Genomic DNA, 13,061 nt, shown 5'->3' with positions numbered 1-13,061 from the left:
TTATATAAGTGAATTTAATTGAATAATATATCATGTCCAGCCGATTGCATGGATATAGATATAATAGGTACATAACTAAAAATAAATGTATAGCCGAGACGGCTTTCGAGCATCCGTACCAGTTTTTTTAATCCAAAATGTATAATTTAAGATAAAAGAATTATTTTATTAAATTTAAATATTTATTTTTCAAAATATTTTATATCAACTTCTCTATTTCTTTTATCTCCTCTATAATATTTAGGGAATGAAATCCATTCCTTAAATTTAGAGAAGTATGATTCATAAATATATAATTTAGAAAATAGATAGGATAACTGACGTAAATTTTTTTTAACTATTTTATCTAAAATTTAAAATAAAAAATTTCTCCATCACAAAACTATGCGTCTCAGCTGTGTTACGCCACGGGACAATAATTGTATTTTCCATTGATTATATTTCTTATTTAATCGAGTCGTCGGATTGAGTTAATGCACCGCGTGCAACGCCACCAGCTCAAAAGCGGGCGACGGTCCAGGCCAACCGGCCCAGATTTTTATATAGAAAAATAATTTTCTCACTATAAATATGGATACCGGGACCCACCCAAACAATCTTCACCGTTCATATATTCCAGTCTCGGAGACCGAAGGCCGGGTGTGATTAGCGGGTTTCTTGCAAGTGCCCGAAACACTGCGCATTTACTAATTCTGAGTCCAGCGCGTTTATTTTCAACCCTGGCGGCTATGCGAGTCTCGTGCCTCGTCACCGACGCCGGCTCGCCCTCGATCGCTCCTCCAGATCTCCAGGTTTTATAGATCTCTCCGTTCATCCGTCCGGCGAGAATATGGTGAGCCTCTGGTATGAGCTTTGATTTTTAATTCTTTTTCTCTTCAGATTATTATTAGGCCTACGCGATTTCTGTTGCGTTTTTTTTTCGTCAGTTCAATTTTGTTCTCCTTTTCTCGAATGGATCTGTTCGATTCAGTTGCTGGTGCTGTTTTCTTCGAAGTTTCCAATGGAAATTTCATCTTAATGTTTAAGGATTAGCTATCTGCTGATATTGCATGGGAATTTGTAGATCTGATCCTTTTTTGTAGATAAAACGAGGTAATTATTTTTCCGAGGGAGGTCTGCTCGGCTGCGATCTGCTCGCTTGCCTTGTTCTTTGAAATATTTTTTTTAGGAATAATAGTCCGTACGTACTGTGGTCTGTGGGTTGATTGAGAGAAAAAATTCCGATGAACCTATTACTTGCTCGATCTAATATATCAGAAGGTAGGAAAAAATCATTTCTTTTTCCCGGGCTCAATTTCTCTTCGTCATCGATATATTATGGAAAAGGAAAGAAATTAATGTAATTGGCAAACTTATGTTTTATCAGTTTGTTGTAATTGATTCAATTATGGCGTTGAAATATTGACCCCCTAAAATTATGGCATTGAAATATTAGGTATAATCCAGTGGATCTCCAGTGATGGCAACATATAATGAAGTTTCTTAGATCATACTTTTCGACTTGCCCATGAAACAAATTAATAAATAGAGGAAATGATGGAAAAGCAATAGAAAACTTGTGTAAGAGTTGCTGCCTATATATAGGGAACAACAAAAACTGATACTGTTGGGTATGGATTAAAAAAAAGAAAAAAAAACTGAAAGAAACTTAATCTCCGAATTTTAATGACAGCGCTAATTAATTTTATGCCTTTTAATTTTTTAAATGGACAATAATTGTCTACTCCTTTTGTTTGTCATATGCTTCCATTGATTATAAAAGTTGATGCATTATTTTTCAGTTTCCTGTTTTGATCTCTCTCTCACTTTAGTTCTGTTTTGGACGAAATGTTTGATATTTATCTGTTGGTTCGAATAGAGAAAAAGGGACTGGAATCCGAAGGTTTGATGTAGGCAGTTTTTTTTTTTATGACAAAATTTAGGATGAGTAGCTCCCAATAATTTGTTTTTTCTAATTCTTAAAGGCGCTCATTACTAAATCAATCCTTTTATTTTTCTCCAGTTTTGCTCTCTACACTACTTCTATAATCAGGTTCCAATAAAAAATTTGCCAGACTAATTTAGTAGTAAATAAGGGAAATTATTTTTTTTCCTGTTTACTTCTACAAAATAGGAAACAAAGAAATAAGATCATAAATTCCACCTGTTGCTTGGAAAGAAATAGGGACTAGGAAGGAATTCAATTCCATCCATTGCCTCCATTCATTTTTTTTTTTAATATGGAAATTGAAGAAAATGAATTTTAAGCATCCAAAAAGACAAATGAATATGCGATATGAATCAATGTCATCCCGAAAATAGGATTAATGGAAGTGAGTGTAACAATACATTCTATTTTCCTCCCTTCTAAGTGCAACAACATCGCTCAAAGTGCAAAATATGATCTTGCTCCTCAATCCCTTTTTTGTTCTCCTCCTTTGCTCAACTTTTCTCATGTTTAGGTTGACCATGTTCTCTCATCAGCCTATGGTATGCAATCTTGTTGTGGGTTACCCAATTGTGTTTGATGGTGGAATAATTGTGTCCTTATGATTTTAGATTTATTGCCGGCTTATTTCTTGCCATAAACATATAACCATGTGAAATTCATAGTTAGCATTTGATTGTACTGATTTGTGGAGCAAGATCAGATTTTGCGCATTGTGCTATGTTGTTTCACTTAAGAGGGGTGGAAAGAACGTAGAATTGCACTCTCTTCCATTATTCCTGTTTGCCTGGATGACATTGAATAATATTACTTATCCATTTGTCTTTTTTAGCTGCATAAATTTCATCTCCTTCCATTTCCGTTTGGTGAAAGTGAGATAGAGGAATTGGATGGAATTAAATTCCTTCCTACTTCCTATCACCTTCCAAATAAACAAGAAGAATTTATATGCTTATTTCTTCTGTGCCCTATTTTTGCACAAGTAAACACAGCAAAAAAAATTGGGATTTTGCAATGGGTTGTATCTTTTCCTTCCTTTGCACACATGGTTCCTGAATCTTTCTAGATTTGATCATTTGATCTGTAATTTATTTCTTAGCTTTAGAAATTGTGTGCACTTGTGATGATCAAGTTTTTCAATGTCACAGGTAAGGTTATAGAAGAAAGCTAGTAATTGAGATGGGCACCTCTTCTGGTGCGAACCACCACCATCCTCAGCATCCCCACCAACCATCATTAGCTATGCTACCGCCTCGTCAGCATTTAAGGTCAACAGTGCTACAAGCATCTCTCTCTCTGGCTTCATCTGATCCAGTGGCATCACCTGACACCCTGGAGCCAGGATCAAATTCTGACCAAGTGCAAGACTCGCCTACTGAGAGTGCAAGTTCTCGTGAGACCTGGCCCGTTGAGACAAACCGTTCTGATGCCATGGCAGGGAATAAAGTAGACAAGGAAAAGGAAGGAGAAAATGAAGTGGCGGAACAACAGCAGGTTCAAAGGATGGCAAATGCAAATAGATTATCTCTTCATGAAGTTGCTCGTGACAGGGTTGAGGTTGTTGCCGAAAAAATGAAAGGTATGCCAGATGAGCTTCTTGAGGAGCTTAAGAGTGAACTCCGGTTGATCCTTGAGGGTGCAGGGGGGTCTCATCATATAGAAGAGTTTCTGTATCTCCAGAAGCTTGTCCAGGGTAGAGTTGACCTGAACGCCAAGTCCCTTGCTGCTACTCATCACGCACAACTGGAAATTCTTGTGGCAATTAATACAGGCATTCAGGCTTTTTTGCATCCAAGTGTCAGCCTACCACAGACTAGTCTCATTGAAGTTTTCTTGTATAAGAGGTGCAGGAACATTGCTTGTCAAAATGCTCTCCCTGCAGATGATTGTAGCTGTGAGATATGCACCAACCGGAATGGTTTCTGCAACCTCTGTATGTGTGTCATTTGCAACAAGTTTGATTTTGAGGTAAATACATGCCGTTGGATTGGCTGTGATACATGCACTCATTGGACCCACACAGATTGTGCCATGAGAGTTGGACAAATTGGAACAGGTCAATCTATTAAGAGTGGAGGAGGCCATACTGAGATGCTTTTCAGGTGTCAAGCATGCCACAGAACATCTGAGTTGTTAGGGTGGGTTAAGGATGTGTTCCAACAATGCACTCCTGCATGGGACCGAGAGGCCTTGATACGAGAAATAGACTTCGTCTGCAAGATTTTTCACTTAAGTCAGGATCCTAAAGGAAGGAAGCTGTCCCGGAAGTTTAGTGAGCTCATAGAAAAACTGAAAAATGGAACGCCTGAGTCCATGGTTTGCAGAATGCTCCTGCACTTTTTTCAAGGTATAGATAAGAATTATCATGTTGAACACGTTAAATTTAACATTCAAATTTCACTTGTTCTTTGAGGACTTTAGCTTTCATGGTTTAGATTAGTACTGCTTTGAAATATCTTTTTTGATTCATATGTTATGTCTCAATGTTTTTTCCATTTGCTACATATATGTCATTCTGAATGCAGTTTTCATAGTGATAATGTAATTAAGTTTGTGAGTTAATTTTACTAGTTTTTGGTATAAAGATTCTAATAGATCTTTGCTATATCCCAACACTTGAGAAAGATAGTTTGTCCTGTATTTTTACTTTCATAAGGTGCATGGGTGCTTATTCTTTGTCCCCTCGGGGCGGTGCGATGGTTAAGGCATGGGGTGTTGCCACATGAGGTCTTGGGGTCGAAACTCGGCGTGGCCGAGCATAACCTCCCCCATGTCTTGGCCATTTGCACTAATGGCTAGTAGCCACCCGTGATTTACCTCCTCCGTGTTGGCCTAGGGACGGGTTGGCGGGGGCGCTGGGGGTGAGCGAATCGCCTTTTGCCACATGGGTGCTTATTCTTTCATGTGTTGCACCCTACTCCCTAGTTAACTCAACTCTAAGGAACTTTAGCTGACATGAGGTCAAAAAGACTTTCATGTGATGCACCCCTTGTTAATTCTGAGTAGCTTTTAGCTGACATGAGGTAAATGATCATTTCTGTGAAGATCATTTGAACTTCTATAGCATACTGCCAATATATTCTTTGGGTTGTTTGAAGACATGTTTCAGAAAGACTTCTAGGAGAAATGCTAACTTGTTAATTTAATGAAAAAGAGGTCGATACCTTCTTATTTAACATCACATTTCATGAATGACTCAAATGTTTAAAATTCTATATAATTTCAAGTGAACTGATCCATGTCAGAAAGTGCAGCACTGCCTCATCACAATCCCAACTACCTCACTAAGCATTGCGAGCCATCAACTACCAACTCCAGTAAGCATTATAGCAAATATGCCAGTCTTCACTCTGCCATCAGTATCATTGTTGTCGCAGCTAGCAACTGTAAATCTAGGCTGAAAGAGATAATTTTGTAAAAATTCCAGAGATAAAATTCTGTCAAATGGTCTCAATTCAAACTTCTAGATTAGAAATTTGTGCATCCTAAAACTTATTGTTGCACTATACCCAAACAACATTAGTGCTTATTAATCTCTACTGATGTGCATTGTCCATATATACTTTGTTATAAGCACCCTAATGAGTTTTGGACCAACTTATGCCCTTTGGATCAATTTTAAGTATAGCTCATGCATTCATCTGGTCTTACTTGTTTTCCTAATATACCCCATGTGTTCTACTGGTTTGAAGGTTTTTTTTTTTTGTCTGAACAGAGCTAGACATAGATTCAATAAAAAATCCAGAGAATGAAGAAGTTGGACGTCTGATTTCTCCACAAGAGGCCTGCAATAAAATTGCCGAGGTTGTCCAGGAAGCTGTGAAAAAGATGGAGATGGTTGCTGAGGAAAAGATGCGTATGTTCAAGCGCGCTCGTCTAGCTCTTGAGAGCTGCGATCGTGAGCTAGAGGACAAGGCTAGAGAAGTTCAAGAGCTAAAACTGGAGAGACAAAGGAAGAAGCAGCAGGTGGAGGAACTGGAGAGCATAATCAGGCTGAAGCAGGCAGAGGCTGAGATGTTCCAGCTTAAAGCGACCGAGGCAAAGCAGGAAGCTGAGAGACTACAGAGCATCGCAATGTCCAAGTCAGAGAAGGCCGAGCAGGATTATGCAAGTATGTACCTGAAACGTCGGCTAGAGGAAGCTGAAGCTGAAAAACAGTACATCTACGAAAAGATAAAACATCAAGAGAGCCAGAGGCCGCCACAGGGAAGCAGCAGTGGCGGTGGCGACCAGATACTAAACAAAATTCAGGACTTGCTGAAGAATATGTATACTGTGACAGCAAATACTGATGGGCAACAATCAAAATGATCCACTGCTGGCTGCCTACAACTTGTTCTAATCCTATAGTGTGATGAAGGTAAATCGACTATAAAGATGTTTTTAGCTTATCAACGGGATATTAGTACCTCTCTTGGACTAATCTTGTAATGACTAAGGTAGATTATGTTTGTTCGGTGAATGTAGTCTGTTCTAAATATTAAATATAAGAAACATTAATCTAAAACTGGGGCATTGGAGAGAAAGGATGAAAGAGATAAATTTCACAGACGAGCAGTCAACTATTTTTATACAAAGGCTTTGAAGTCTTAAATGAAAAAAAAAATCTTTCTGAAAATGAATTTAAATGAATAAATGTAAAAATTTCCTATTTTTTAATAACTATATTTCTTGTTGAATTAAATTAGGAATTATAAAGGATAGAAATTAGGTCGAATTTTATATCTATTTATTTTCATTATATTGATCGGGTATTTAATTTTTATCCATATTTTTGTATTAATAAATGATAGGATATCTATTATTCTATTACTATTTATCATTCTTTATTTTTTAAAATAAATTATTTCAATGGATTTATATTTATGAACATTTATTAAAATTTTAAATTCTTGTACTTATTTGCTCTTTTTCTTCTCTCACGCTGTTGGTGACTTGATAAAAAGATAAACTAATTTTTTTTTTTTAAAAAAAAAAAATGAGCTAAAATTTTTCTTTTCCAATAAAAGAAATATGATATATACATTCTTACCCTACATATTAATAAACTAATAAACGCCTGTGTAAATTCAGCATGAAAACCCTCCGAATGTCCGATTCACTTTTACTGATCAGGACATTTGGACAGATTTCCGGATAGGGATATAAACGAATCGAATCGAGTCGAATATATAGTAAAATGTAAGACTAGAATTTGGCTCGAAATAAGTATATTCGAGTTCGAGCTCGATTCGAAGTTCGAAAAATTTAAAATGTCTAGTTCTGAGTTCGGTTTGAATTAGGGCTCGAGTTCAAGTTCGATATTCGAACATGTTCAAGAACTATTCAAATTATTGCTCGAAAATAGATTCGAAAGGCTCGAAATTTATTTATTTAATATATATTTAACTTATATTAATAAATATTAAGGCTCGCGAGCGGTTCGCGAACGGTTCGAATAATATAATTTGGACTCGAGTTCGGTTTGAAAAAAAGTTTGAACATGTTCGAGTTCGGCTCGAATTCGATAAATTTAAATACGAATCGAATATTTTTTTAACCGACTCGAAAGGCTCGCGCCGGTTTGATTCGTTTGCAGTCTTACTTCCAGGCGCTCGCCAGTGAGTGTGCAATGTAATCTAAAAATATCCATATAAATACCTAATTATTTAATTAAGTATAATTTTTTTTTCCATCCCATTCGATTGGTTGGATATTAAATTTACAACCGATTCAGCAGAAATTGCCATACCTAAATTAAAGAGGATTGAGCTATTACATCGCGTGTGATATTTACCAGCTAAAAGGCGGACGCGGTCCGGCCCGACGACCGGTACGGATTTTATTTGGAAAAATTATTTTATCACTACGGAAAAGGATACCGACATCCACCCAAACAATCCTCACCGTTCACGTCTTCCACTCTCGGCGACCAAAGGCCGGGTGCGATGGGCGGGTTGCGAGTGCACAAAGCACGCTCATTTACTATTCCGAGTCCGGCGCGTTTATTTCAACACTGGCAGCGATCCGAGTAACGTGCCTCATCGGCGACGCCGGCTCGACCTCGATCTCTCCTCAGGATCTCCAGTTTTATAGATCCCTCCGTTCATCTGCCCGGCGAAAATATGGTAAGCCTCCGATAGGAGCTTTGATTTTAATTCTTCTTTTCTTCAGATTCTTCTTAGGCCTCCGAGACTTTGTGGGGATTTTTCGCCAGTTCAATGTTTTTCCTCCTTTTCTCGAATGGATCTGTTCGATTCAATTATTCACGCTGTTCGCCTCGAAGTTTCCAATGGAAATTTTGTGTTGATGTTCAAATATTAGCTCTCTGTTGATATTGCATGTGAATTTGTAGATCTGATCCTTTTTTTGCAGCGCGAGGTAATTATTTTTCCTCGGTTGCGATCTGCTCGCTTGCCTTGTTCTTTGAAATAATTTTTTTAGGAATAATAGTTCGTACCGACGTACGTACTGTGAGTTGATTGAGAAAAGAAATTCTGATAAACCTACTGCTTCTTAACGCATAAGTTAATGCTCGATCTACTATATCAGAAGGTAGATTTTTTTTTCTTTTTTTTTTTGACGCAATTTCTCTTCGTTATGGATATATTATCAAAAAAGTAATAAAAGAATAGTAATTGTCAAACTTATGTTTTATCAGTTTGCTGTAATTGATTCTATCGTTGAAATGTTCATTGCTAAAATTATGGCATTGAATTATTCAAATGCATATTAGAAGCTATAATCCTGTGGATCTCTAGTGATAGCAGCATAAAATGAAGTCTCACAGATCACACTTCCGAGTTTGGGTTGCGCCCTATATACAACATTAGAAAACTGTTAACATTGGGCATGGATTAGAGGGAAAAAAACTTGATTTCGTAATTTTAATGATTGGTGGAAGAGCTCTAATTGCTTTTAGTCCTTTAATTTTTTAAATGGACAACAATTTTCTATACCTTTTCTTTCACACATGCAATCACTGATTGTAAAAGTTGATACATTATCTTTTTCAGTTTCATGTTTTGATGACGAATTACTTTATAGTTATCTGTTTCAAAATAGAGGAAAAGGGACTAGAATTCCAAGGTTTGATGTAGCCAGTTTTTTTAATGACAGCTTAAGATGAGTAACTCCCAATAATTTGGGTTTTCCTAATTCTTAAGGGTGCCTCATTACTTAATCAATTATGTTTGTCTACATTACTTGTATAATCAGAGTCTAATTTCAATTCCTATCCAAACTAATTTAGTAGTGAGAAATTTTTTTCCCCTGTCCCTCCAAGGTCCAGGCACAAGAGTTGAAACTTAATTTCTGAAAATTCTTTTCTGATATAGCTTGTTTGGAATCAATTCCAGTTGGAAAAGAATTCTAATGCCAATGATTATCTTTGGAGTTGAGAAAATGAAAATAACAATCCCATTATTTTGGAACACTAGATCATGAATCTAACCTGCATTATATTATAGACTCTCTTTTTTTTTCACCAAACACACACCGCACACAAGAGAATTCCAATTGGATAAATTGTCTGTCTCAAATAAGTTAGTGATTTCTTTTGAGTAGTTTTTATATGCAATTCAATCAGCATACTGTGTAATGGTCTTGCTACTCGTAGAATCCATTTAATGGTTGTAATGTGGATCTCTGGAATGGTGTGAATGTGGATGGTTCTCTATAGTATCTTTGTTTCCTTCATTTGCAGACGACATCAAGACGCCTCGCAGAGAGGAAGGTAGCTAAGTTTCAGAAAAATATAACAAAGAGGGGATCTGTACCTGAGACAACAGTGAAAAAGGGAAATGACTACCCTGTTGGGCCCATTGTCCTGGGATTCTTCATCTTTGTTGTCATCGGATCATGTAAGACATCCTGACCTCATTCCCTCAATGATTGAGTTTGGATTCTTTGGGTATAATAGTTCAAAAACATGATAAATAGTGCAAGGGCAAGTTTTCTTTTGAAGGAGCGATCAAAATCTTTTTGCACTCCCCATCGTTTGAATCGAATATATAACCTACAGATGGAATCACACACTAAATTTCTCCACCATTCATGCACGTACACTTCCTTTCATCCCCCCTCTTGTTTTTCTACCCAAGAAAACTTACCCTTAATTTTGGCAAAAAGACCATTAATCTTCCCTAGTATTTCCTCCTAATCTTCAATCGAGCAACAACAATAACAACCTATCTTTCTCCTACTAAGAGGGATCGACTATATGAATCCTTTCGCGCCATTGAATTCAATCCTTTGATATATCTTCATTTTTATTTAAATAATTTTTATTCTATTTTTGCTGTTACTTTGTTTCACATCACCTACTAGAAGATTTATGAGAAGTCGTTTTCTTTGTTAGAAATTTAGGAGGGAGAGGCACATTCCGCTTATGTGTATGTTTTGTTATTTTTCCTACTTTTCTATCCAACCAAACTTCTCTAAAGGTCATACTTATACTGACTTTGTTAACGACCTCTAAAATCCTTTTTTTTTCTTTTGGTTGCAGCTTTGTTTCAGATTATTAGGACTGCCACCAGTGGAGGCGCGGCCTAGACCAGATTGGAAGGGCAATTGTTATAACTCAAGGCTACTGCTCTGTAACTTTATGACACTTATTTAAACCTGGTAACTAAATCAATGGAGACGTTTTGAATGTATTTGTGTAGTGTCTCTAGATCCTATTGTTTTGGTGCCAAAGATATACATACCCCTTCTTTTACTGCCAGTTATAACAAATGGAACATTTTAAATATCCAGAGCACAAAAAAGCCACTCTTGCCCTAAATTTAGGCGCAAATTGTTTTGTAAATTTAATGTGCAGAGGAATTTAGGAACCAGCTTTACAAATTGTTTCTTCAGGAACGAGCCTTGTCCCGACAAGAATCGACTGCAATTCAGAAGCCAGACGAGTCTTTCCGGAAGCAGAAATCCCTTCGAGAAGTCTAGCGAGCAATGCCTCATCAAGCGCCATGCGCCTCCTTGCCATCTCCTTCAACACTTCAGCCGCGCCTTCGAAATCATCGTTCTCACAAAAGGTCGATATCAAGAGCTCGAACGTATCGCCGTCCGGTGTGAATCCCCTCCTGTTCATGGCCTTGTAAAGCTCGAGCGCCCGCTCGGAGTTCTTCCTCCTGCATTGCCCAGCGATGAGGGCAGCATAGGTCATGCCATTGGGGGCGAGATTCTTGCCATTGAGCTCCTTCACCAAACAAGCAGCCTTCTTCGTTTCCCCGACATTGCAGAGGCCCTTTATCAGAGCATTGTAGGTGACGAGATCGACCTCGATCCCGTTGGTCACCATCTCCTCATACAGCCTCGATCCCTTCTCTATATCATCGACTCCACTGTAACCGTTTATCAGGGTGTTGTAGGTGATCGTGTTCGGCTTCAACTGGGCGGCTTTCATCTCTCGAAAACATCTGTAAGCCTCGCGCATTTTACCTTCCTTGCAGAACCCATGGATGAGAGTGTTGTAGGTTACCTCAGTCGGCCGCAAGCCTTTGCTGATCATCGTGTTCTTCAGCTTCGAGGCAAGATCTGTGATCCCTTTCTTACAGTGAGCGTCGATCAAGGTATTGAATGAGACGACGGTGGGACTGCACCCGATCGCTTCCATCCTCTCGAGTAAGCAGATAGCTTGCTCCGATTTCCCCAATTTGCAAAGGGCGGATATCACCATGTTTAGGGTATAGACGTTGGGCGAGATCCGGCACCGCTGCATCTCCCGATGGAAGGCCACCGCGACGTCAGCCCGGCCCCGATCGAGCAGAGAGCTCAAGAAGGCGTTGCACGATTTGAGTTTGGGGGAGAATCCGTAGTCCCGCATCAGCCGGAAGGTCTCGCTGGCTTTCCTGAGCTTCCTCTCGTGGGAGTAGGACTTGAACATGGAGTCGAAGACGGCGGGAGACGAGTCGCATAAGCGGTAGGTGCGGAGCACGGCGTCGAAGAGCTCGGAGGTGGAGTTCTGGGTGCGAGGGACCACGTTTTGCCGGAAGATCCGGTCCGCGACGGTGTAGCGGCAGGATTTGGTGACGATGTGGAGCACGATGGCGTGGGTGTCGAGGGAGTGGGCCGCGGGGGGGCCGTGGGTGAGGCTCCAGCGGTAGAACTCGAGGGAGAGGATTGGATCGTGGCGAAGGCGGAGGAGGATGTGGGTGGTGCGGAAGGGTGTGAGGGAAGGCGCTAGCGCGTTTAGCGCCTCCCAATCGCCATGAAGGAGATGGCTGTGGGCGACGGAGATGAAGTCGTGGTCGCGGCCTCGCGAGTCGGGGATCGAATGGAAGGGGATGGGAAGTGCCGCAGGGAAGGCGGCGGCGGAGAGGCGGCGAGCGGAGGCAAGGGATTTCATAGCAGCAAATTTGATCGGAAGAGAAGGAATAAATTTATGACTGTTTATATATTATTATTTTGGGAGAAAAAAAAATTGAAATAGGCCGTTATTCTCAGCTTCCAATTATTCATTTTCATCGGATATCAAAAATCTTTTTGGTTAAAATTAACAATATTATTATTCACTTTTATCCTATATTAATGAAAATAATAAATTTAATTTATGCTGGTTCAATAATAAAAAAAAATATACAATAAAAAATTTAAACATTAATATTTATTAAAAATTATAAATAATTTATTGATTAATTTAGACATTTTTTGATAATCATAACGGTTAAAACAATTTTAATTAGATTAATAAAAATATTTTAACATTAATAACTTTAACTAAATTTGATTAAAAAATATCAAATTATTTATACAGCATTAACTAATATTTTAAAGTGTAAAATATAATAAAATACCCTTTCAATTATTTTTTTAAAATAGGTGATATTTTTTCATTTTTACCTTATATTTTTTATAATAATATTTAAATACATTTTAGTTAAACATAATTAAATATTAAAGTACAGCTTAAAATATTTTTTGAAAATTATTTTAAATAGCATAAATAATCATTTTTAAAGATTTTTCCTTCCTTTTTATTATTTAACGAGACCTTTAGCTCGATCGCTAGTTAAACATTTGATTAATTTAAAAATCTATATTCAAGTATATATTTTTAAAAATAATATGAAAAAAATTGTATTGTAAGCTCAGTAGAATCATTAATAATCAAAGAATGCCTCATTTGTTGAGAGAACATGAATTCTTCATCATA

General features: G+C 37.9%; 3 protein-coding genes across 4 annotated transcripts; 2 read left to right on the top strand and 1 right to left on the bottom strand.

Moving 5' to 3' along the window:
* Positions 1–679: 679 nt before the first annotated feature.
* Positions 680–6,434, top strand: LOC122051402 (OBERON-like protein). Of its 2 annotated transcripts, none has more exons than XM_042612534.1 (3): positions 680–832; positions 3,076–4,274; positions 5,643–6,434. In XM_042612534.1, the coding sequence occupies exons 2-3, from the start codon at positions 3,107–3,109 to the stop codon at positions 6,236–6,238; spliced, it is 1,764 nt and encodes a 587-aa protein (XP_042468468.1). In that variant the 5' UTR covers positions 680–832; positions 3,076–3,106; the 3' UTR covers positions 6,239–6,434. The 2 variants fall into 2 exon arrangements, with proteins under 2 accessions (XP_042468468.1, XP_042468469.1); XM_042612535.1 differs by having other exon boundaries at positions 688–843.
* Positions 6,435–7,820: 1,386 nt separating this feature from the next.
* LOC122051400 (stress-associated endoplasmic reticulum protein 2-like) lies at positions 7,821–10,563 on the top strand. The gene is made up of 3 exons (XM_042612532.1): positions 7,821–8,034; positions 9,612–9,768; positions 10,413–10,563. Exons 1-3 carry the CDS (start codon positions 8,032–8,034, stop codon positions 10,457–10,459), a joined length of 207 nt encoding a protein of 68 aa, XP_042468466.1. The 5' UTR covers positions 7,821–8,031; the 3' UTR covers positions 10,460–10,563.
* Positions 10,564–10,711: 148 nt separating this feature from the next.
* Positions 10,712–12,417, bottom strand: LOC122051399 (pentatricopeptide repeat-containing protein At4g26680, mitochondrial-like). Its single transcript, XM_042612531.1, has one exon. It carries the CDS (start codon positions 12,252–12,254, stop codon positions 10,734–10,736), a length of 1,521 nt encoding a protein of 506 aa, XP_042468465.1. The 5' UTR covers positions 12,255–12,417; the 3' UTR covers positions 10,712–10,733.
* Between the last annotated feature and the right edge of the window lie 644 nt (positions 12,418–13,061).

This window comes from Zingiber officinale, chromosome 3A (genome assembly GCF_018446385.1).
Source record: "Zingiber officinale cultivar Zhangliang chromosome 3A, Zo_v1.1, whole genome shotgun sequence".
In the NCBI taxonomy this organism is placed as follows: Eukaryota; Viridiplantae; Streptophyta; class Magnoliopsida; order Zingiberales; family Zingiberaceae; genus Zingiber; species Zingiber officinale.
Note: the sequence above shows the minus strand (reverse complement) of the source record. Positions and strands in the feature narration are given on the sequence as shown.